Raw genomic sequence first — 24,548 nt, 5'->3', positions numbered from 1 at the left:
TTGGACCCAGGACCTCCCCAGACCCGCCTAGTCCTTCCGTCAGATGGAAGGCTGGCTCCGCCAGAGGCGTGTGGCCTTCCTCCTGCTCCCTGTCTGGAGAAGAGTGAAGCCGCCTCCTGTGACAGCAAAGGCCCCCCCCCGACCCCGCCCGGCTCTGTCCCCATGCTCCGCCACCAGTGCTGGGGGAAGGACCGCCCCGTGTGCTCACGGTCCAGCCTGGGAAGCTGCACTTGGGGTGGAAGCTGTGGGAGTCCGGGTGGTCCAGAGACCACGGCTGTCAGGGGTCCGAGGCCCTCCGAGAGGCGGCACCTCCCAGCCGAGCCATGTCCACAGGTGGAGTACGTCTTCACGGACAAGACCGGCACCCTCACCGAAAACAACATGGAGTTCAAGGAGTGCTGCGTGGGGGGCCACGTGTACGTGCCGCACGCCGTCTGCAACGGGCAGGTGCTCCCCGACGCCTCAGCCATCGACATGATCGACGCATCCCCAGGCGCCAGCGGGCGGGTAGGTGGCCGTGCCCTGGCAGTGCCACCCTGCCCCTGGGGCCCAGGTCACGGGGTGGACGGGGGCACCTCCTGTCCTGGGATCTGGGACACACACAACCCCTTGGTGACTCGTGGGAGGAGGGCTATCAGGGGCCATATCTGCACAGGCATCTCTGGGTGAATCCACTGGTCACATCAAAGCGGACGGTGGGCTGCGTAGAGGGACCCTCCAGACTGCGTGTACTCACAATCACACACACACAGACACACACACACACACCCCCGGTGCTGCGGCTCGGGGGCTCACCCCTCCAGGGGGGCGATGACCCTTGTTGGCGCTTGGCCAGGAGACTGTTCCAGAAGCTTCAGTGACCGCAGAGCCTGTGCGGGGCACCTGGGGGCTGAGGGTGGCCTCTCTTGGTGGGCCCTGCAGTGACGGCCTTTGGTGACCAAGAGCACCTTGTACTTCAGGTACTTTCAGGACAGAAATGGCCTTTTCACCCCCGAGGCTTAGTGGGGAGGAGCAGGTGTTCTGTGCCTCGTGGGGCCTTGCGGCTGCCACAGTTCCAGCACCTGGCACATGAGCTACCAGCCCCGCCCTCCCAGGCCCCCTCAGCCGCGGTCGCACCCCAGGAGCCTGGGAAGGCTTCCGGAAATCCCAAGGTGCTCTTTTCTTGTGACCTTGAACCCGCCTCCTCCCCGAAGTTCATGCCCATCTCCGTCCTGACCGAGGACTGCAGAGCTGGACCTGCTCCTGCGTGCCCTGCGTCGCTGCCCCCACCTCCCGTTTATTCTCCTGTTTTAAGCACGTGTGCCATAGAGACGTGGGTCTCCTGCTGCATCTTTCAGGAGCAGGAGGAGCTGTTCTTCCGGGCCCTCTGTCTCTGCCACACCGTCCAGGTGAAGGAGGACGACGAGGTGGATGGGCCCAGGAAGTCGCCGGACGCAGGGAGACGCAGCGCGTACATCTCTTCCTCTCCTGACGAGGTGGCCCTGGTCGAAGGTGTCCAGAGGTGCGTCCCTGCAGGACTCTGGTCCCAGGTCCCTCCCGCCAGCCGTGGGCTCCCTTGGAAGCGCCCTGGGTTGGCCCTGCGCCTGCAGCTTCTGCTGAGGAACGGCCGAGCTGGCGCTGCCCTGTGCTCAGGGCGCAGGGCCCCGGGCCCTGCGTTGGCAGCGGTGGGCCCCTCCTGCCGTCTTGTCTGGGTGGCTTTCCCCCTAAATCTCTGATTAAGTAGTTAGAGGCCATTCCGGGTAGTCACTGGCTTTTAAAGATGCACAGTCTTCAGGTCCCTTCATGACAGGTCTTTCTCATCCGTCCCAGGGAACTGACGTCCAGAGACGTCGTGCAGCGTCCCCAAAGTCACACAGCACGGAAAGGCTCAGGCTAGGTGCTGGGGTTTCCCACTGCCGCGTCCCTCATACCCTCATGTTAACCCCACCTGCTGTCTGCCTCCTCTGAGATACTTTTCCTGGGAGTTCTTGCAGACTCACAACATGGGATTTTAAGCAAACACGTGGAAAGGTGCTTTCTTGCAGATCCGTGGCATACTTTCAAGTCGGGAGAACAGCTTCCGCCCCTGACTTAAGGCTGAAGGTGCAGGATTTACTGTCCAGCACGGGGAGCTAACTGCGCCCCGTATCTCGTAGTGGCCCGTGGTGGGGTCTCATCTGCAGAGACCCACATCCCGACGCTGCACACCTGGAACTAGCGCAGTGTCGTGGCCAGCTGTGCGTCAGTGAGCGGCGCTGAGGTGCTCCGTCAGTGGGTGTCGGGCACCTCGCACCTGCCTGGAGCCATGTTTCTGTCGTGAGCCAAGGCGCGTGTTCCTCCCAGACAGTCTGGACGGTGGTGTCCAGTGTGTGAGTTGTGTCCCTGCAGACCTTCATCAGAGGCACAAGTTCACACGTACCGAGGTGGGATTTCTCAAAGCAAGGTGTATCTCTTCCGGGAAGCGAGGGCTCAGAAATCAAGGCGCGCTGGGTCGTGGCACTCGCCCTCCAAGAAGCCTTTCCTTCCGCCGCCAGCCCCCGGGCTGGGCAGACGCCACCCCCGTTGTGTAAGCTCCTCGGGTCCAGAAGCCTGCCTCCGGTCCCCCGCCCGGCTTGTGCCCCCATGAGAGAGCGCTCACTCGAGCCGGTGGAGGCGGGGGCCTCTCACGTCAAGGGCCCTGTGGCCCGTGGCCGGCCCGGGCTGTAGTTCCCTCATCCGTGAACAGACAGCGTCTGTCTGGGGATCGACAGACTCCCGGAGTCCTTCTGATTCTGACATCACAGCCAAACTCTAAACAAGCCCCGCTCAGGAGGTAAACCTGGGTCCGCAGACAGGGACCAGCTTCAGACCTGCTGCGTGAACACTTGGAGTCGGAGGCCTGACCGTGTGCGTGCGCTGGAGGGTGGGGTGTGTGGAAATCCTGTTGGCTCGTGCGCCACTTTCGGAGACAGTGAATAAATTCAGTGCGATTAGTTCTTGGCTTCACAGTGCCGTTTACAACCTCTTTTTACTAGAACCATTTCTTTTTCAGAAGGAAAATGTTCTCAAAGCATAAAGCAGAAGCACTCTGCAAGGGGAACATCAGAATTCCACGTTAACCCCCGGATTTGTCTTCTCATTCACAGGCTTGGTTTCACGTACCTGCGGCTGAAGGACAATTACATGGAGATCTTGAACAGGGACAATGACGTTGAGAGGTGAGGACACCGTGAAGTCGTGATCGCAGCTCACACACCTCACAGGGACCTGCAGTGGAGGCAGGAAGGGTCACCTGTACAGGTTTCTTCTTGGAGAAAAGGCCAGGTTCCCTGTTCCCGTCCCATAACCCGTCCTCCCTCCTTCTCAGTGACAACCCTGAGAATGTCACCGAAGCTCCTGGAGAGTTTAAGGATCGGGCGGTCAGAGGAGAAGCCGCTGGACGGTGTTGCACCGTCAGACAGGCTTGGGTTAGGCCACCTGACATCAGTTTGACTACAGAGGCTCACGAAGCTGCTAGAGCGTCCGGACGCCTCTGGGGTCCTGTAGGCACACTGAGCTGTAGCCCGGGAGAGACAGCTGGACGGACGTGGGACATCTCACTTTCCATAGCCCTTTTACCCCTTCTCACCCTTGAAACACATTTTAAATCTCTTTTTCAGGTTTGAATTGCTGGAGATCCTGAGCTTTGACTCAGTGAGGAGGAGAATGAGTGTGATTGTCAGATCCGCTGCAGGTAGACGCCCTCCCCTTCGGCTCCGCGAACGATAATGTTGTGGTTGTGCTTCATTCTGGTGCCTAACTCTGCAGGAGCCCCAAGGGTTTAGACGTCTTCCCCCCTCTGTTTAGACTGAAGTAGAGCTGGTTTGCAGTGCTGTGTTACTTTCTGGTGGACAGCGTGTGACCCAGTCACACGTCTGTTCTTCCTCACGTTCTCTTCCGTGATGGGTTGTTACAAGATGCTGAATGTGGTTCCCTGAGCTGCACAGCAGGACCCTGCTGTCTGTTTTATGGACGGTGGTGTGTATCTGCCAGTCCCAGGCTCCCAATTTATCCCTGCCCCCTTTTCCCTTTAGTAACCGTAAGTTTGTTTTCTGTGTCTGTGAGTCTGTTTCTGTCTTTAAATAGTTCGTGTGTCTTTTTTTTTATTCCAAAGATAAGTGATGTGTGGTATTTGTCCGTCTGTCCACCTTACCTCACTTTGACGATCGCCAGGTCCACCCCTGTTGTCGCGCGTGGCGTGGTTTCATCCTCTCTCACGGCTGAGCAGTGTTCCGTTGTGCACACGCACCACGGCTTCTCCACGCAGCCCTCTGTGGTGGAGGCCTGGCTGCTTCCGCATCCTGGCTGTTGTAGATGCTGCTGCTGAGCACGCTGGGGCGCGTGTCTTTCGTTCCCTCTTCCAAGGCCTAGACAGACCCGCCGCAGTCACTCCTCCTCCACCCCCGCCCGCTCCCCTGAGCCCTCCTCCTCGCCTGCAGCTCTAGGGGCAGCCGCGGGGGACGCCCTCCTGCTCTCGTCAGCCAGGGAGCTGTGGCTCGTCCTCGGCCCTTGCCGGGCTGGAGACGCTCTGCGCGCGGACGCACCTCTCGGCAGTGTGCGCGCCGCGGCCCTGCCGCCGGTGCCCGGTGGACACGGCTGGATTCAGTTCACTTGTCCAGTTTCAGAATGGCACCTGATCAGGACACTCGGGGTCTTACTCCTTTTCATTTCTTAAAGCCAGGCTGCATCGGGCTGTGTTTTTCCGTTTGGAAACTTGCCCGATTAGCAGCCAAACGGAGCCGCCACCCTGACACTGAACAGACTCAGCCCCACACAGGGACCCGGGGTGGCTGGGGGAGCGCGAGGTCGGCCTGTCCTGAGGCTCGCACTGAGAGAACTCCGTTCCAACAGGAAGTGGACAGAGTGAGCCCTTAACCTGGCCCTTAGCGTCCCTTCTGATGGGGCCGCAGATGCCTCACTCTGGCTTCTCAGCCGGCTGAGGCCACCGTGAGGCCGCCGAGGCTCCTCTGCCCACGGCGCCGGGGAGTCACCCTGGAAGGAGGTGCGCTCCGTGGGTGGGGCCGTGGGCGTCTCTGAGCCGCTGATGAGGTTATCGGCTGTGACAGCTCCGCGGATGAGACCTGCTCAAACGAGTGAGTGGAACTCAAAGTGCTTCGTGTCAGTGCCGCTCAGAACACGTGGACACAGGGATTTGACCGCTGGGCTCTGCAGGACATGGAAGCACGCAGCCCACGGTGTTTGCAGACGAGTTCGCCTGTGCCGGCGCTGGCCTGCGCTCTCCTGGGAGTTGAAGGCACCGACGTTCGTCCGGGATAAAGGCACCAGGCTTGGAAATTATACCTGCAGTTTTTCTGCTGTGTGGCTTCCCCCAGTAGGCGAGTGCTGTGGGGGCCAACGTGCTGGGGAGAGTCGGTCAGCCCGCCGTCGGGGGCACGGCCTCCAGGAGCGGTGCCTCAGGCCCCATCTGGCCCCAGCCCACCTCCGGCCTCAGCCCATCCCCAGCTCTCCTGAGCTGCCTCGGACACCGAGCTGGTTCGGAGATGCTCCGTGGACTGTTACAACAGGACTGTGCTCACCAGCAAAGAGGGTGTGGCGAAGGCTTGCACAGGATCTGAGCCACCCGAAGGACGTGTGTCCACGGCCTTCACACCGTTGGAACAGCCCTTCCTCGCGGCGCCGTCCACGCCCTTCTAGGGCAGCTCTGAGGGGCTGCGGGCCGACGGGGCCGAGGCTGGACCGTCTGCACCAGCCGCTGCAGCAGCTTGTTTCCAGGACGTTGAATGTTTCATCAAACAAGCTGTTCTCTCAGAAGTAGCGCCTCCTCGGAGCTGACAGCCTGGACGGTGGGGGCGGACATCGGAGCCCCACGGCCACTTAGCTGCAGGGGTCTGACCGAGGGCTCTGAGGGGCCCGGCGTCTCCTGTGTGGGTTGGTAACTCTCCCTTGTTGATGAGAGTGGAAAAGCAGAGTCCACAGCTGGAGCCAGTGCCGTCTGCGCTTGTCCTTTGCAGGTTGAATTTTGCCTCGTTCTCTGCATGCTTTTACGTCAGGTTCCCCTGAACACGTCCCTCGGCTGAAGCAGCTCAGGGGAGCGGCAGGTTGAGGCAGCTCACATTTCAGTCATTCACAAGCCATTTCCCTGAGTCACCGTGATTCTTCTAGGTGAAATTATGGCCCAAGAGTACATCATTACTCAGAGTTGTCTGGACCACACACCTTGTTCTGAACTGTGCCTGATGACGTGCGAGCATCGCCTAGAAGTTACGGCTGGCGGTCGGGCAGGGGCGCTGCCGTCGGGCTGGCTGGCACTCCACCTGAGAGGGGCCCAGGCTCCCCTGGGGTGGGCTCCCTGCTCCTGCAGATCCTGCTCAGCTCAGCACGCCGGCCGCGCCCCCACTCCCCTCCCAGCGTGGCCCCGGGTCTGCTCCGGGTCCTGCGTGCTTCCCATTTGTGGGCTGGCGTTGCCCTGGGTTAACTGCAGGACTCCTGTGAGCAGGAGTCAGGCTTGATTAAGTGTTTCCACTCTGGGTGTGTCACAGGGGGTAGTTCTCTCTGGGACCAAGGACAACGCCAACGTGCCTCCTGATGCCGCCACCGAGTTCCTGGGCCCTCGTCCGGGCTCCCTGTGTGGGCCGGCAGGTCTGGGCTCACCAGCTGTCGCCCGCCAGCGCGCCCCCTCCCCACGGCCCCTCCAGGCACCCTTGCCAGGGAGCCGGCTACAGTGGAACAGTCCCGGCTCCTCCCGGTCCCCCTGGTTTGCTGCCTGAGGGCCGTCAGCACCCAGGGTCTCCAGAGGGTAGTGATTTCTGTCTGAAGACAGATTAGGAAGAGACTCCGGGTCCCTCCTCTGGCCCTGCAGCTGCCGGCAGGCGCATCACGCTGCTTCCACGAGTCACATGCCAACCCCGCAGGCAGCCGGATGCCCTGTGGTTTGCCGGCGGGAAGGCTTCTCGCAGGAGAGGAGGAGCCCAGGGCGTCGGCGCAGGTCCCTGCAGCCTCTTCGTCTCCGTTCCGTCAGAGCCTAGATTTTCCCAACTCACCGGGAAGGAAGCCAACTCCCCTTGAGCGGGGAGCGCGCACCCAGCCCTAACGCATGTGAGGCGCAGAAATTGCAGGACGGATGCTTTCCGTCAGCTCCTGTGAACGCGGAGGACAGCCTGATGCTCCCACCCGGCGTCTCAGCAGATCCTTTCCTGGTTTGGGGTCGGTCGGCCAAGCCCTCTGTGTCCTCACCCCTCCCTGGTCCTGCAGCCTCACTCGCATCCTTGCTGGAGAGAAGGCAGAAGTGACAGGGTGACAGGAGGAGGGGCGCCGGGAGCCAGTTCCTGACGTTCCCTCGAGGTTCTGGGCTTGTCGGAACGAGGCTCTGGGGTGACCCGTAGGTGTGATGTTTCCGACTTTGCGTGTTAACTGGTCTATTGGCGTTTCCTTCATAACGGTCTCAGCACATACCTCGGTTTTTGTTTTTTAATAAAAGCGTAATTTGAAAAATAATTCGTTCTCCCCCAGAGTGTGATTACATTAAACTCTTTTCCCCCCGTGTTTTCTAGGAGAAATTTATCTGTTTTGCAAAGGAGCAGATTCTTCAATATTTCCCCGAGTGATAGAAGGCAAAGTGGAGCAGATCCGATCGCGAGTGGAGCACAACGCGGTGGTGAGCGCGGCCGGGCCGCCTGCGGCCCTTCTTCCTCGCGGGGAGGGACACTCCTGCCGGGCGGGCGGGCGGGCGCGTGTCCTCGCGGCTGGAACCCCTGGCGGGCGGTGCTCCTGCCCTGGGCGCCGCCTTCCGTGGACAGTTGGCTTGTTCCCGTCCTGCTGTGGGAGCTGGGTTGCCGTTGGGGTTCCGGGGTCAGGATGACAAGCACCTCATGGGATGGCCTTTGCCCTGAGGGTTCCTGGTGACCGGCGCTCGCCCTTTCCGCCGTGACTTCACCTGCTTGGTTTCCTTCTCGAGCTTCGTTCTGAAGCGCGCACTTGGTCTGTCCCGGGTCCATCGTGTTCCTGCATCACCAGAGCCACTTCGTGGCTGCATCGCATTCCGTCGTGTGGACACACTGCACCACGTGGTTATCCACCCTCGTTGAGGGACTCGGGCCGTGTCCACCTTTGGCCGCTGGGAGTGACGCCTGTGCGCAGGTGCGCCTGTGTCTGAGTCCCTGACTTCCTTCGATCGTGTGCTGAGGAGTGGAACGGCTGGGTCACATGGTGATTCTAACGTGTGTAGCTTTTCAAGGAGACGCCGGGCTGTTCCGTGACGCCAGGCCGCAGTGGCTGCACCGTCCCCCAGCGGTGCACGAGGGTTTCAGTTTCTCCGCACCCTCACCGACTCCTGCTGTTCCCCATTTGTGTTGTGACGGCCGCCCTAGTAGGTGTGAGGCCGCACCTCGTGGGTGGTGGTGGCGTTTCCCTGATGACCGAAGACGCTGAGCAGCCTTCCCTGCGCACACTGACCGTCTGTGTATCTTCCCCTCAGGGGTGTTTGGTCGAGCTTTTTGCCCATTTTTTAAATCAGGGTTTTTTCCTTGTTGACTTGTAGGAGCTCTTTATAGACTGTGAATGCCAACACCGCATCAGATGTGTGATTTGCCCCATTTCCTCCCAGTCCGTAGGCTGCGCCGACGCTGCAGATCACCCAGGGTCGTGCTGTCCCGGGAGTATGAGGTCTCGCAGGCCTGCACACAGCACGCCTGTCCGCTGGCTTGGGTCTCCTGTGGTTTCTTTCAGCAAAGTGTTGCCATTTTTGGTCTGCAGATCTTCACCTCCCTGGTTCAATTCGTGCTTGGCTGTTTTATTCTTTTTGTTGCCTTTGTGAGTGGAGTTGTTTTCTTACCTTCCTTTTTGGATTGTTCATAGTTAGTGTATAGGAACACAGCTGTGTCTGTGTGTCAACTTGCTGTTCTGCGCGGCGTGGCTTCACACACAGTCTCCTGTAGTGAACTCACCCGTTCGTTCCAGCCGTGCGCGTGTGTGTGTGTGCGCGCGTGTGTGCGCATGTGCACGCACGCACGTGTGTGTGCGTGTGTATGTGTGGAATCGTCAGGGTTTCTACGTGTAAGATCATACCATCTGTGAACAGAGGTGACTTCATTTCTTCCTTTCCGGTTTGGGTGCCTTTGTTGGTCTTGCCTCACTGCCCTGGTGAAGATTTGAGCGCCACGCTGCATACGGGCGGCAAAGGCAGGCGTGTTGTCTGGCTCCTGATCTCGCGGGGAAAGCGTTCAGTCTCTCGCCACCGGGTGTGACGCTGGGTCTGAGCCTTTCGCGTGTGGCTTTTATCAGGTTCAGCAAGTTCCTTCCATTCCTAGTTTACTGAGTGGTTTTACCGTGAAAAGGTGTTGGGTTTTGTCAGGTTTTTTTGGTTTTTTTGCATCAATTGAAATGATCGTGTGAGGTTTTCTCCTTGTTCTTTCGATGTCGGGTGTTCCTTCACTGATGGGCGTGCGCTGAGCCGCCCTCGGGTTTATGGGGTAACCCCACTTGGCTGTGGCGTGAAGTCCTTTGGCTGCGCTGTTGCCTTCAGTTTACTGACATTTTGTTGAGGATGTTTGTGTCTCTGTTTGTGAAGGACAGTGTTGTGTATTTTCTTTTCCTGCGGCGTGTTTGTCTGGCTCTGTCTGCACGGTGTCGTTTCACACGGTCTCCAGGGTTTTCGTAGCGCTTCGGAGGAACAGAGAGCGCATTTCTACCCCGCGTTTCCACAAGGGGACGCCCATATCCACTTGGGAGCACAGTCCCATTTCTGAAGGTTCTGCTGACTGCTGACCCCACGTCTCCGCTGGGCCAGCTCTGAGTTACTGTCCTTTTCTGATGCAGGTTTTCTGGTGTGAGAACAAAGCCGTACATCCCGTGTCTGTTGCTTCTTAGGGGAAGTCAGAGAACTCGTTCTGCGATTTGAGTTTAATGTCTCTTAACTTGATCACGTGGGTGCTTCTGTACAGTTTGAACCGTTTACCTTTTCAGCAGAAGTTACTAAGTTACGACCATGTGCCAGGGACTCGGGGGCGACATGAGACCCTGTGCCAGCAGCCTGAGCTCTGCCCCCCGGAGCAGCGGGCCGTGGTGAGGAGGGGGGACAGAAAACCAGGAGGCAGCGTAGGAATGGGGAGAGGCCCTCGCGGGGCACAGTGTCCCTGAGCTTCCAGAGCTCAGGTTCGTAGAGAGAGACGGCGGGGCTGCAGGCTTGGCCCCCTCTGACCGAGAGGTGGTGTCTGGACGGTGGTGGGTAGAGGGGCTCCCGGGGGTCCCCCAGCCGCAGATGCTGCCGCAGTCCGGCTCCTTCCCGGCTCGCGCCTCCTCCCCTCAGGCTCCTGGAAGCTCTGGGGACAGCAGGAGCCGTTAACCCAGCCGTGGCCGTGTCCGTCGGCTGAGCTTAGAGGTCCAAGGCAGGGTGGGAGGGGTGACGTGCTCCGAGAGTCAAAGGAGACTAGCGTTCCTATCATGGAGAAGCTGCCTGAACTCTTGAGAGCCAGTATTCTCCCAGAGTTCAGACTGACAACATAGGAGACCCTGGCTCACGCCCCAGGGTCGGTGGAGTCAGGCTGAAGAAACAGGGACGCAGAGGGGTCTCGCCCAGACGGTCAGTCAGGGCTCCGTGGCGGTGGCTTCACCCTGATCAGGAGGAACTGTCCGCTGATGGAGTGAAGGTGCTCCGTGCGGCCCCTCCGGGCTCTGGGAGGCCAGCGCCCTGCGCCCCGCTGGCTGGCGTGCTGCGTGCTCTGCGGTGACACCCGGAACTGTGATCTCAGTAGAGACTGAGCCCCTCTTAGGTTCTTATCTCTCTCCCCTGTGGACCCACTCAGTGTGATAATGACCCCGTGGCTTTCCTTCCGTGGGCGCCAAACAAGGTCAAGCTTGCACAAACTTCCCACCTAGAACACGTCACTTTAAAGCTGCCACTTGGCATTCACCCTAAATCGCAAACTGCTGTGCTAGAGAAGTTGAATTCTTCATTTGTCAAAATACGAGAACAAAGCCTCATCTTCCAAGGGCCCTGATTTGTGCTATTTATTCCCGTGCTCCCTGGTTTGAAAACTGTATAACCTGTAATGATTGTCTGTGCTTAACGTGGATGTGGGTGATTCCGTCGTATATGACCAGCCTTCGGGGTGGGCTGGTTTGTAGTCCTCGGCTTCATCGCTCTAAGCGGAAGGGGGACGCGGAGGAAGCTGCTGACGGGGGTCAACGGTGCTGCTCCGTGTCCTGCAGGAGGGGCTCCGGACCCTGTGTGTCGCCTACAGGAGGCTCACCCAGGAAGAGCACGAGGGCGTCTGCAAGCTGCTGCAGGCCGCGCGGGTGGCCCTTCAGGACCGGGAGAGGAAGTTAGCGGAAGCCTACGAGCAGATAGAGAAGAACCTCGTGCTGCTTGGCGCTACGGCCGTGGAGGACCGGTAAGCAGACGCTTGGCCTGGCGTGATGTGACAGCAGTGGCCGCGGGAGACGCTGTCACCGCACCCGAGGTGCCGCGTGTATGCGTCAGGGCCAGGCGGGCTGTCTGGCCGCCTTGGGCAACATCCCCGGGGTCGGGCCTGGGTGCCCTTTGACTTCCCGTGAACCAGAGGCCTGAAGGTCATGGTTTCCCACGAGAAACCAGAAATGTTCACCCCGTGTTAGGAATAGTCGAGGCACAGGGGTGTTTTTTCAGTTACTCCTTGGAGCGGAATCACTCCTGCTGTTCCTGAATCAGCGGCGAGCTCTTTGCAGACACAGGCATGAACATTTTAGATCTTAACGTTCTCAGTGTATCTGTCATCACTCACTGAGGAAATTTAAAATGACGAGGCCAAATATTGCAAAACCTGACAGTGGTGGCTGTCAGATTACCGACGGCGGACGGTCAGAAACCCCCAAGGAAGGAGCCAGTCTGCCCTAATTCTGCAGCGAGGCTGGAGGTCCCTCGAGGCCTGGAAGCGGCCGCCTGCGCCCCGTGCTGCCCTGAGAGCAGGCTGAAAGGGACGGGCTGCAGTCGTGCTGAAGGAAAGAAGAAAACACCCGGGTTTTAAAACCTGGGACAGAACCTTCCGGAGGCCGCTGGGCGCTAGCTTCCCACGGCATGGCAGCTGCCGGGCCTGTCTGTGTTGGCCCGAGATTCGAGTCCTGGCCTCAGAGTCCGGCTTTTCCGAGCCTCTGATGAGCACTCACTGGGGCCTCCACCTCGTTAGAGGGCTGCTTGGTTGGCTCTGTTTGTGTTGAGTCCCGCCCCCTCCAGGCTCAGAGCGGGAACGCGGGTGTGGAAGCACGGCCCCCGCGCAGGACAGGTCACAGAGGGCGGGCTGTCGGCGCCAGGAGGGCGTTCAGAGCATGGCGCCGACCTGGGGCGGCGGGGCTGGTCCCTGACGGGGGGTGGGGGGACGAAGGCTCTTACAGGCGGAGGGACCCTCGCCTGCTGAGCTGGGGCCCCACTGGGGTCGTGGGAACGGGGGCCTGGGGGCTCTGAGAGAAGACCCCCGGACGCGGGCGAGGGTGGCTCTGAAGTGATGATACTTGATTACAAACTATTCCTTTAGAATCTCTCGCTGGCATCTTTGCAGACCGCTCTGCGCCTCAGTTTTTTTCCAAAGAATTATGGAATTAGAGATGGTTTTTTCTGTCTCTGGACCAGAACGATTGCATGATCTCCAGACCTTACCTGGGAAGTTTATCCCAGACTGGAACCGGATCATTGCAGTTAGAATCCGAATCTCTTCCTTTCACTCAGCACTGGACAGAAACACGCCCCTCTACTTCACACAGGCGTGTTTTCACTTCAAAAGCGAAGACTCTAAAATCTAGAGACAGTGGCAGGCCCCCAGAATGAGGCAGGCATGGTTTTGATGCCGGATTCCCACGGATCCCGAGAGTCTGACTAAGGTCAAAAAAGCCGTGTCCGCACACGCGTTCTGCGGCCTCTGCAGCCTTGGGTTTTCCCCACGCAGAATGGAGGTCATGACAGTCCTCACCTGGTAAAGTTTGGCAAAGACGAGACATCACAGCAAGTGCGTCACGCGGCCTGTGACGCGTGGTGAGCCTGTGACAGGTGAGCCAGTCGCAGAACCAGGACTAGCGCTGTCCGCGCTCCACGTTCTGTGGGGAACCTGGGCTCCAGTTTGGTAAATGGCAAAGTGAGAGCAGCTTATGCCCAAAGGACAGGGGATGAATAGCACCTCTTGTCCAGACCCCATTCCCCCATCTCCCCCATTTCCTGGTTGGAGGTGATGATGGCCCCTCTTACAATTGCCTAAAATCCTGTCTGAGTAGCCAGTCCAGCCAGACGGAAAGCCGTGTGCTCAGCCAACGTCCCTTGTGTGAAATGCCATTTGCTTCCTGGTGTTTTCTCCATGCTGACGACATGGTGTGAGGAAGGGACTTGCTAGAAGGAGGAGACCCGGAGTTGTGGAAACAGCTCCCGGTCCTTCGCAGCAGGATCACAAGCGGCGCCAGGTGCTTCTTAACTTGCGGGGAGAGGTACCGCCCACAGATGGGCAGCTCGGGAGTCCCCGAGATCCCGCGTCCGCGCTGACGGGCACGTGCTGTGCTCCCAGGCTGCAGGAGAAGGCGGCCGACACCATCGAGGCGCTGCAGAAGGCGGGCATCAAGGTGTGGGTGCTCACGGGCGACAAGATGGAGACGGCGGCCGCCACCTGCTACGCCTGCAAGCTGTTCCGGAGGGGCACGCAGCTGCTGGAGCTCACCACCAAGAAGCTGGAGGAGCAGAACCTGCACGACGTGCTGTTTGAGCTGAGCAAGACTGTCCTCCGCTGCGGCGCAAGCCTGACCAGGGACAGCTTCTCGGGGTAGGCGGCCCCTGGCCGAGAACAGCCTTCCGTGGTCGCAGACGTGGCCAGAGCTGCTTCTCTTTGGCCCCTGTGACATGCCTTTTGCACAAGGGGCGTGGGCGTGTGCGCCGGGTCCGCTTCCAGACTGCCGGCTGAAGGATGCAGAGGCTTGACTCGTTGATTTACCAAATACCGTGCTTGGGACGGTTCCCATCTGCTTCTGAGACCCCGGGGGCTGTGCTGTGGGTTCCTGAGGCATCTGGGGGGGGGGGGGACGCTAACGGTGCGTGGACGTCTGTCTGTGAGCCCGAGGCGTCCCTCCCAGGACACGCAGCAGCTGCTCGCATTTTATCAGCGCTGTGCTTGCTGGTGTTAGAGGCATGTTCTAAGATGAGATTTCATTTGAATCACTTTAGGTTTTCCCTAATTTAGGTAAAGCAAAAGCAGCCCTCTAGTCGTGTGCAAATTTTAAAGTACTCGTTCAGAAATCGTGCAAAGGTGTTTCCCTTCACCTGATCTGCAGAGTTCCTTTTGGGGATTGGAAGCGTCCCTTGCAACTTTGAAACGCAGCAAAGAGACGCGTTTGGGCTGTGTTGTCTCCAGGTCAGGTCATCCAGGCAGAGTAGCCGCAAGGTGTCAGCTGTGACGGTAGATCCTACCCTCGGCCGCGGGGGCCGGGCAGTTCGGGATCAGGGACTGACCTCTGTGGGCGGCAGGACAGATGCCCCCTTCCCGCGTGGGAATGCCCCAGCTCCTGCCCAGGAGCCCACAGTCGGCACCTTTCATTCTCACGCGGCCTAAAATGCAGTCAGGGTCACGTGCGCTGATCCAGAGACCACACTGACAAGAAGTGCTGGCGTCTTAATCCCCGATCGGGGATCGGCAGCGTCGGCGGTCACCCCCAAAGTGTGTAGTCTTCTCAGACCTCTGGAGTTAGCTGCTGAGTCATTTCTCTGGTTTGTACAATCTAACAGACTTTCAGCAGAGATGCAGGACTATGGATTAATCATCGACGGAGCCGCACTGTCTCTAGTCCTGAAACCCCGGGAGGACGGAAGCTCCGGCAACTACAGGGAGCTCTTCCTGGAGATCTGCCGGAACTGCAGCGCCGTGCTCTGCTGCCGGATGGCCCCCCTGCAGAAGGCCCAGGTCCGGGAGCCGCCGCTCCGCCAGGGGACGGGGCGTCTGGATATGGAGAACCACTCGTTCGTTCTTACAGCCTCTTTTTTTTTTTTTTTTTTAAATCTAGCAAAGTGCCATCTTTTTTAAATAGAAACAAAAATGATAGAAATTTTTTTTTTAAATATTTATTCTCAGTCCATTTTTTTTAAATGAAGAGGTTTTCTTTAAACTTTTTTTTTAGTACTAATTTTTTTGTTTGTTGCTGGGTATTTTTTGATAGCAGGAGGGCATTAGGTTTATTTATTACGTTTTTAATGGAGGTGCTGGTCCAGGACCTCACATGTGCTAAACAAACGTGCTCTCTACCATTGAGCTCTACCCTCCCCCTCCAAGAAATTCACACCCGCGACTTCCTCAGTCTGTTGTGATTAGTAAGTGTTGACTGAATCAAATTTGCAAGAAATAAAACGGAGAAGATCATTTCTGCATTTACTTCTTTTCCAGATCGTTAAGTTGATCAAATTTTCAAAAGAGCATCCTATCACTCTGGCCATCGGTGACGGAGCCAACGACGTCAGCATGATCCTGGAGGCCCACGTGGGCATTGGTGAGCCCCCCAGTTCTGCTTCTCTGCAAAAGAAGCAAAACTGGTGACCTGGTGACTCAGCTGGACGAGAAGGGACACAGCCCAGGCACAGCCGTAGAGTTCACTTCCTTCCCTGGTTTTTAAACTGAAGCGCAGTCAGTCCGTGGCATGCTGCTGTCTGGTGGACGGCGTGGTGATTTGGCCACGCGCACATGTTCCTTCCACAGTCTCCTCCATTGTAGGCAGCTCAGGACACTGAACGTAGTTCCCTGTGCTGTCCAGTGGGACACTGTTGTTTATCTAGTTGATGTACAGTCGTGTGTGTCTGCAAATCCCAAACTCCCAGTCTATCCGTCCACCCCCGCCGTCCCCCCCAGTAACCGTAAGGTTGTTTTCTGTTTGACCGTAGAATTCAGATGGCACATTTGGGAGCCCTGTCTGTGGGGTGTCATGGCTGGAAATGCCACGGTGGCGGTCCAGTCTCACCCGGTCGTGCCTGCCCCCCGCGGGGTGTTGACAAGGGTTGACTCAGCGTTTCCCTCCCTCCTTGTAGGCGTCATCGGAAAGGAGGGGCGCCAGGCCGCCAGGAACAGCGACTACGCGATACCGAGGTTTAAGCATTTGAGGAAGATGCTGCTCGTTCACGGGCATTTTTACTACATCAGAGTATCCGAGCTCGTGCAGTACTTCTTTTACAAGGTAGGAAGCACTCCTGCTGTCGCCGTGTCAGTGCGCGTGACGTGCAGGTTGAGGTGGCCCGCCTGTCAGGACGCCTCGCGGCTGCAGAGGCAGCTGTCGGAGAGGAAGGGGTTACCCCTGCGGCGTCGGGGGGAGACCCCTAAGCCTGCTCGCGCATTCCCGTAACGCACCGTGGGGGTGGGGGTCTGCAGTGGTTGAGGAAGGCCCACCTGCTGCAGCTCTTTGAAGGAGTTCCTTCCACACCGTGCACATTGATTCTCCCCGTTTATTCTGGCCCGACGCTCCCTCCTCCCTTGTCTTTCACGAATTTCCCATCACGCGGTCTGTCTGCAGAGGGACCAGGTGCGACCGGCACACAGCGCGCGAGCCGCCGAAGTGAGGCAGGTGTAAGGCCGTTGCCTGACTTCCTGTAGACCGCGGGGCGCTCGGGGCCCTTGGCGCAGATAGCCGGCCTCTCAGAGCCCGTGACACGAGACAGGGCAGAGCTGCCTCTGGCCGTGTGTCCTTGAACTCACAGGCATGCGCCTTGTCTTTCAGAACGTCTGCTTCATTTTCCCTCAGTTTTTATACCAGTTCTTCTGCGGGTTTTCTCAACAGGTAAGTCCTGGTGTCTGAAATCAGAGCTCGCCTGGGTCTGGGTGGACGGCGGGGCGTGCAGGCTGGGCCATTTAGAGCAACCGGGACCGGGGGAAACTGAGGCTTGAAGGTGGACATCAGATTTGCAAAGTTTTATGCAACGTTTTGTTGCCGCACGTCTGCGACGACAGGATGGGGCGGGTTGGCCGTGATTCCAGTCCTGACCAGCCGACCTCGTGGCGCTTTGGAGAGCGTCCTGGTCCTTCTGTATCTGTGGAAAAGGGGCCCTATATCCATTTCAGGATGCACGTGTGTGTGAGGTTTTTGCAGATTACAAACACACGCATGTGTTTAAACAAACGGCCCGAACAGCCAGTCCAGCCGTGCGGCGCCGTCCTCACGCGCCCCCCCCACCCGCAGACGCTGTACGACACTGCCTACCTGACGCTGTACAACATCAGCTTCACGTCCCTGCCCATCCTGCTCTACAGCCTCATGGAGCAGCACGTCGGCGTGGACACGCTCAGGAGGGACCCCTCGCTCTACAGGTGCGTGGGCAGCCTGCCGCGGCCCCTTGCACTCGAGATGTCCGGTGTCCGCTGGTCCACTTGCTTCCACAGGAAGTTCTGCAGGCAGGAAGCAACGTGGTCTAAGTGGATGTCCTTCAAACGTAGACAGGATTCATGTTGAAACGGACATATTAGACCAGTTCACATTTTACCTTGCTTGGGGGCAGTTATGAAAGAGTGGGGTACGGGTCCCGGCCCCTGTGACCCTGGGCTCTGGGGCCTGAAGCGCCCTCGGGGAGCCCAATGTCTTCTACTCAGTGAGAAAAGAGAGGCGTTAACATGTGACCACGGGGTGCCCTTTTCTGCCAAAAAGGATTTTTAATAAGGAGGAAAAGATTTTTCTGCCATTTCAGATGCTCCCCAGCGTCTGTGGCTGATTCAGCACATTACTGTTCGGGGTGGCTTTTTAAATTAAACGCATTATTTTGAGAAAATTTTAGATGCACATGTAGTCGTGAGACGTAGTAGAGAGATTCTGTGACCCTTTATCCAGGGCCCCGGTGGTGACATCTGTGAGCCGCGGGGCGGTGTCACAGCCAGGGCACCGACACCCCACCCATCTGACCCGAGTTTCCCCGGGTTTACGGTCCTTGCCCGTGTGTGCACGTGTGTGCCACGTGTCTGTGCATTTAATTCTGTGCAGGCTTCTCACCTGCATGGATCCTGTGCCCACGCAGTCAAGGCTGCCTGCCAGCCTCGTGGCCTCACTAGAATAATTAGCCGTTAGCTGGGCTCTTGAAGTGATGCCCAAATAAGCACTGCAGGTGAGAAAAAGGCAAACTGCGCCCAGGAACCTAGAGGACGACACGCTGCGTTAGACACACACCCAGCAGGAGTCCCACAGGTTCTCTTACTGAGCGGCAGGTGTACGACGTCCCTGCGCAAATGTGCAGCCTCAGGCGGGAGGCCTGCGGGCCTGGCCTCAGTGAACGCCAGCCTGGGCCTTGTGGCCCGTGTCCTTTCAGAAGCACAAGTGTGAGCTCTGGCACTTTCTGTTTGTGTAGTGAAATCACCGTCCAATTTGAGAGAGAGAAAATGTTCAAACAGAAATCCTCAGGAGCACCCGTGTGTGGTGAAGTGCTCGGTCTGGAACACGTTTTGCACTTGCTGCCAGGGAGCTCAACCCAAAGTGTGGTCCTTCCCCGTCTATCACATGGGGACGTGGCCCTCTCACCATCGTGCCGTGTCTGCCCACTTCCCATCATGCTTGACTCTCCTTCCGGGTTGTACTGTAAGCTGTTCCGAAGCCTTTTGGGGACCAGATGTGGCACTGAGTGAAGCGCACAGAGCAGGAAGTGTGATGTGGGGAACGTGCGGTGGTGTGAGCCCTGAGGAGGCGCCCCTTGGGATCCTGCAGGCTCAGTGGGGCCAGAGGGCATGCCTGGCCCCGAGGATGGGTGGAGATGGGGGTCAGGCCGAGATGTGGACAGACAGGGCGTGGGGCGAGCTGCGTGGGAGATCAGGAGCTGAGATGCTTGGCCAGCTCCTCCAGGACTGAGCCCATGTCAGTCGGCGCCCCCGATGGCCCCAGCAGAGCCTCCTCCAGGGGCCCTGGCCCCCCCATCCCCGCCCCCCACACGGCTCTGCCTCTTGGGGTCTCAGGGAGTCGGGCTGCCTGGAGGTGGGCAGTCACTGCAGGGCTGCTGTGTAGGGCGCGTCTGTGTGGATGTGACTACAGGTCCCACCTTCTCCTCTTGCAGAGACATCGCCAAGAACGCTCTCCTCCGCTGGCGGGTGTTCATTTACTGGACGTTCCTGGGCGTGTTCGATGCTCTGGTGTTTTTCTTCGGTGCTTACTTCATGTTTGAAAACACAACAGTGACCAGCAACGGACAGGTCAGTACAGAACTGGGTCTCGCTGGCCTGGGGGATGAAACTTGAGTCCAGTGTGGTCGCTGGTCTGTGAGGTCTCGCAGAGCTGCCCACGGGGCTGGAGTCGGGGTGCCACCCCCAGGTCGCAGTGAGGGACGAGGTGACACTGCAGGCCACACCCTCCCCGAGGGCCCCGGACTCCTTTCTGGTAGCCTGCTTCGCCCTGGGCCATTGGCGCAGAGGTGCAGTTCGGTCACCCAGGCACAGCGTGTGTCGCGTGGGGGTTAACTTCGTGCTCAGCGCACTTTGGTGCTCCCCACGCCCGTAAGCGCGTGTGCCCTCTGCAGTGGGTGACTGGCTCCGGGCCTTCGGCTCCGGTGGGCCGCACGGGCCTGGGCGCTGCTTTATCTGTATCTTGCTTTCTCTCCTCTTGCCATCGCCTCCCTCCCTCAGATAACGGCCGCCAGCACACACGTGGTAAGAACTGTGGGCGTGTCCTGTGTTTTCGGAGTGCGTTGTGAATAAAATATTTCTCGAAAATATTTTCCCCCGTGACTCCCCCGTGTGCTTTGTCGGTGGAGGCCCTGTCCAGCCGCCCCCGCTGCGCGCCTGGCTCAGCCGTGCGGGGGCCTCTCTCCGGGTGTGTGTCGGGGCCGCCAGCTGAGTCGGTGCTGCTCCTCAGTGGACTTGGTGTGTCTGGACTTCCCTTGAGCACAGGGAGCAGACAGGCACAGGCACCCGGGGCCCGCGGGACGTGCCGCCGTGACCCGTGCTGCGTGGAGGGTGCTGAGCCCACGGGTGTGTCTGTCCTCCTCACGACTGCAAGGGGCTGCTCTCTCTTTTATAACTTTAAACAGTTTTTACTGAGTTGATCTTGGTTTTTCAAAATCTTCTTTCCTGCTTCAAAAACCCTTACCTTTTTTAGGATTTGTTCTTTGTCGCAGTTTCGGTTGAGTGGGTCCCGGCGGCCGCCAGGCCGCAGTGCGGTTGAACAGAGCTCACTCGTTGTTCCTCTGCGTCTGTCATACAATTTCCCCGCGGCCCGGCTCTAAGTGGGCACCTCGCGTGCCGTCGAGAGCTGAGACTCTGCCCGAGAACCGCAGCGCCAGCGCCCAGGGGGCGCTCGGCACCATCATCTGTGCCGCTCAGCCCTCACTGTGTCCGCGGTTCAGCTCCGCAAGCTTCACCCCGGCTCATGACAGCCACCCCTTCAGCTGGACGTTTTCATGGTGTTAAAGCCAAGGAAACCGAGGCTCCAGCAGAGGAAGCACTTCCAGGGCCAGGTGGTTAGAACCCGGGCCCAGGGCGCTGGTTCTGCTCCGGGCAGCTGTGATACGCTGTGACCGCGGCGTCACCCGCTCGGCAGCCCCTCAGCGGACACGTCTGCGAGGGGAAGGGACACACGTGCGGAGGCCAGCCTGGTCACCCTGGAAGCGGATGCGGGTGCTGTGCGGCCGGGGCGGCAGCCCGCTTCCTCAGCCACTCCGCGTGCTGCTCTGGGTGTTTGGGGCCCTTGAGGGGTCGGCAGGTCCTTGTTCCTGAGGGTCCCCTGAGCCACCACAGAACCGGGTCCAACATCTCGCAGGATCTTGTCCGTGAGACGCTTACCTGCCACCACTGCCTGACTCGTGCGCCTGTGCTCAGCCGGCGCCCAACAGCGCGCTCGGTTAGAATGTGAAACGGTGACAGAGCTGGAGCAGAGGCAGACAGGAGGCCCGGCCGGCCCGCCGCTCACTGGCCGGGAGCTCTGCGAGCCCCGTGGGGACAGCGCCACGCCCAGCAAGCACAACGTCACGGGGAAAGCCCCTGAGTCGCGGGCGATGCTGCGGCGCACCGAGCAGCGGGACCACGGCAGGTGCCCACCGTGAGGCGCCGGCCCACGGGCGTGCGCTGAGGGGCAGGCTTGCTCCGTTCACTGCCGCCCCGTGGACGTTAAGCAAGCTTGGGACTCGAAGTGCGAGGGCGAGCCCGGTCCTGACGGTCCTGGGCACGGGCGCCCCCTGCGGGCCCCGGGCGCACCTTCGTCACCAGGAGGACGGGAGCCCCCAGAGGTCAGGAGCCCTGGGCCCTCGAGGCGGGTGCACCGCACCAGTGGTCCCAGCTGGGCCCCGTGTTGCCTTGGGGGCCGCACTCTTGGCCTTTCTCGCCCTGGATTGTTGATTCTTAAATTCTCGTTTGTTTTGGCCGTAAGAGGGTTAGATCACTTACAAAACTAAAAATGATACTGGACACTGGTTCTGTAGTAATTCAAGTAAACCTGCAAACTCAAGTAAGTCCGGGGCGTCTCTGGGGACGGGAGACGCTCCTGGTCTGGGCAGCAGGGCGGTTAGTGATGGTGACGCTCACCACTCGCCCTCGGTACCCCTTCCAGGGGAGGACGCCCCTTCTCGGTGGTACGGCTTAGGTGCCCTGTTCTGTGGACTGTCAGCAGGTGGCCGGTTTTTAAAGACCTCAGTCCTTCTGTGGGGTGTGCGGACCACTGGGAGCGCTGAGGGAAGGAGCACTGATAACTTCTGAGAAAGAGAAAGTCGCTTCTAGAGCACCTTTCGCACGGGCTCGAGAGCCGTGTCACTTCTCAGACGAGAATGTGAGGCGGCAGCTCCGTTTTTACTGTTGAACATCAGGGTGTTCCTGGGGGACCATGTGAGGGTTTGGGGCGTGTTGTCACAGAGGTCAGTGACTATCTGGAGGGTGGGAGTGTGAGTGTCCCCAGCGTGAGGACCAGCTGTGCCCGGGGCTCGGCAGAAGTTGCGAATCAGCACCGAGAGCAAGTGTAGGCAGTGTTCCCTCTGACCGTGATCTGGAGAAAACACAAGGCATGTTTGTCCGGGGACATTTTTACACATAAAAATTAAATTGGTCTGGGTTTTAGAGCGTTTATGAGCAGGGAAATTTCTTACAAAACACCCGTCCTCAGAGGCGAGGGGGAGGCGTGTGAGGAGAAGGAATTAACCTGGGACCTGGCGGGGGGGTGGGTCTGGGGGCTTCTGCTGGCTTCAGCTCTCCTGAGCCAGGCACACGCTCTGCAGAGGCACAGCGTCACCCTATGTGACAGTCTCCTCGGTGACACAGTGTCACCTCATGTGACGTCTCCACAGGGAGGCAGAGCTACCTTAAGAGACAATCTCTTCGGAGACACAGTGTGTGTCACCTTAGGAGATCCCACCCCGGCCTTCACTGGGGGGCGGGGAACTGATGTCACTTGGAAGAAGGGTCGTCCCTCTGGGCAGCCCTTTGAGAAAGGGGGCTTGCTCCCCAGTGAGCCCCCAAACCGTCCATAGAAGTAACTGCAAACAATTTCAGTAATAAACTGACTCTCAGCAGTTGGAGTGAGGGCTCCCTTAAAGCAAATGGGGGCGCTAGGAGGAGCACCCCGAGGCGTCACCGTGCGTCCCAGCGAGCCGGGACGGCACGCAGGGGGCCCAGCTGACGGGGCAGGGGGGTCAGCCTTGCCCAGGTTCCACCCCGAATTCTGAAATCTGATTCAGGACGGTTGTCTTTGCTGCTTGTCGCCCGTAAAAGTCACAGCTGAGGCCCCTGTGTTTCACTGGGCTGGACGTGGCCCCAGACCCACCCACATCTGCCGAGCCCCCGGGGATCCCGGCGGTGGCTCGGGAAGCCCCCCCCAGGGAGAGACGGGAAACTTCCTCCCTGATTGTGGCGCAGCTGGACATGCGCTCCCGCCACAGTCCCTCCCCACGGTTTCTATTGTCTAAGAAAGGGTTCTGAGGCTCCTGCCCAGCAGAGTGGCAGACACAGGGGCCTGGGATGGGGAGCTGGGGGCAGTGCAGCCTTCCCTCCCATCCAGTGCCAATTCAGAGCTGCCACCTTCCTGCAGGCAAACCTTTCGCTTCTGGCTAAAAGCAGTAACTGCCGATGGAAGTGAAACAGGTGTTGAGTCTTCCACCTGCTGGCCAAGCCTTCTCACGGGCCACTGCCAGCTGCAGCCACCTCGGAGGGCAAGTGTTCCCGCCCTGACGTCCAGCGTGGAAGGGGGAGCCCTGTCCTGGAGGGTTTCCCGGCCGGGGCGCCGGGGCTGGTGGGGTCAGAGCTGTCGTGGCTGTGGGCTGCCCTGTGCGGTTAGCTGGCCTTTGGCCTCTCCCCGCAGGATGCCAAGAGCTCCCTCCCCCGACAGTGTCCCCAGATATTGCAAGTGGTCCCCCGCCCCCACCTGGGGGACAGAATTGCCCCTGGCGAGAGCCTCCGTGGCTGTGATCCAGCTTTAATGACGGTGGGGAAGTGAAGAATAAAGTGAAAAAAGAGTCCACGGGGTCCTGATCCTTAAGTCTGTTTCCTACAAAAGTCTTAACGCTCTGAGTTTTCTCCTAGAATTCTACAGGTAGGTTATAGCCTCACTACATGTCGCCAGCCCCACAGCCCGCGCTCCCCGCAAGTGAGTTGCACGTGGTTGTGCTTCTTTGGTTGGAACCAATCTTACAGGAAAGCGACTTTTCTTCTAGCTTTTAAAGAAAGCTTTGTCGTCTCCTAAAGGAGGCCTAGAACGTTCTCTGAGAGGCACAGCTCCCAGAATTCGACAGGCCAGAAACAGGTCCGCTCTTAGGCGGCGGAGAAATCTCAGGGGAAACAAGTCTCGTGGGACCACACCTCCCGCAGGCTGGTTAGTGCCCCAGAGAAGGGCTCTGAAGCCGCAGGTGCTTCCTTCTGCCTGTGTCTGTCGCGCTCCCTGCTGGCCAGCCCCGCGCCCGGCGGGGCGCAGCTCTGTCCTGTCGTCCTCCCCACGCCCCACCCCGGGACCCCCCTCCGCCTGCCGCCACCCCATGGGACGTGGGACGGGGTTCTTGGCTCTCACCGCCCCCAGGAAGACATGCTGGCAGGACTTGTCTTCCCTGCCGACAGGCATTTGAGTTGAGTTCAGAAGAGAATAGACGCAAACTCCGCTGAGTTTGCTCTTGACCGTGACGGCATGGAAGGCGCCAGGCTCGGCACTGGGAGCGGGCGGACCAGGGCTCAGGCTGTGACTCCAGCCCTCTGTCTGTGAGCAGGATGTTTGTCGAGGGGGAGACATCGGGCCGACAGGCAGCCAGGCAGGAAAGTCCCCAGGGGGTGGTGCGGGAGCCCGGGCGTCTGCCTGTCCCTTCCCTTGCAGTAGCACCCCGCTGTCCCTGTGTCTCGGGGGTTGGGGTGCCGTCAGGCAGGAGCCGTGGGAGGTGTCCTGTGGCCTCGCGTGTGACTGTGAAGGGCAGCCAGATTGACAGAGACTCTGGGCTCTTCTGTCCGCAGATATTTGGGAACTGGACCTTCGGGACACTGGTGTTCACGGTGATGGTGTTTACGGTTACCCTGAAGGTAAATCCTCTGACCTCGGGGTCCTCCTCCAGCCCAAGCAGCCCCACGAGTGAGTTGGGACCCCCAACCCAGGCCCTGGCCTGCTGGGGTCACTCCCGGCATTTAAGTCTGCCCTGGCCCCTAAGGTGCGAAGGTCAGAATTACACAGAAGGCCAAGAAAGGAAGGAT

General features: G+C 59.2%; 1 protein-coding gene across 9 annotated transcripts in view; it reads left to right on the top strand.

Moving 5' to 3' along the window:
* The window catches only part of ATP11A (ATPase phospholipid transporting 11A), a 92,698-nt gene that overhangs the window by 57,502 nt on the left and 10,648 nt on the right, over nt 1–24,548 (top strand). For 5 of the 9 annotated variants that reach the window (XR_010383549.1, XM_064492956.1, XM_064492953.1 and 2 more), the window contains exons 13-26: nt 334–507; nt 1,338–1,501; nt 3,105–3,176; nt 3,618–3,691; nt 7,509–7,612; nt 11,164–11,345; nt 13,476–13,727; nt 14,684–14,858; nt 15,336–15,438; nt 15,971–16,116; nt 16,654–16,713; nt 17,113–17,240; nt 18,962–19,097; nt 24,315–24,380. Coding sequence is in view for 7 of the 9 variants with exons in the window: in XM_064492956.1 (XP_064349026.1) it covers nt 334–507; nt 1,338–1,501; nt 3,105–3,176; nt 3,618–3,691; nt 7,509–7,612; nt 11,164–11,345; nt 13,476–13,727; nt 14,684–14,858; nt 15,336–15,438; nt 15,971–16,116; nt 16,654–16,713; nt 17,113–17,240; nt 18,962–19,097; nt 24,315–24,380 (1,836 nt within the window). In the remaining 2 variants the exon portion in view is untranslated. The remainder of the gene's footprint in view (nt 1–333; nt 508–1,337; nt 1,502–3,104; nt 3,177–3,617; nt 3,692–7,508; nt 7,613–11,163; nt 11,346–13,475; nt 13,728–14,683; nt 14,859–15,335; nt 15,439–15,970; nt 16,117–16,653; nt 16,714–17,112; nt 17,241–18,961; nt 19,098–24,314; nt 24,381–24,548) is intronic. The other 4 variants (XR_010383550.1, XM_064492952.1, XM_064492957.1 and 1 more) reach the window with 1 other exon arrangement.

The sequence above is a fragment of the Camelus dromedarius genome, chromosome 13 (genome assembly GCF_036321535.1).
Source record: "Camelus dromedarius isolate mCamDro1 chromosome 13, mCamDro1.pat, whole genome shotgun sequence".
Lineage (NCBI taxonomy): Eukaryota > Metazoa > Chordata > Mammalia > Artiodactyla > Camelidae > Camelus > Camelus dromedarius.
The sequence above is the reverse complement of the archived record's forward strand: the minus strand, read 5'-3'. Positions and strand labels throughout refer to the sequence as shown.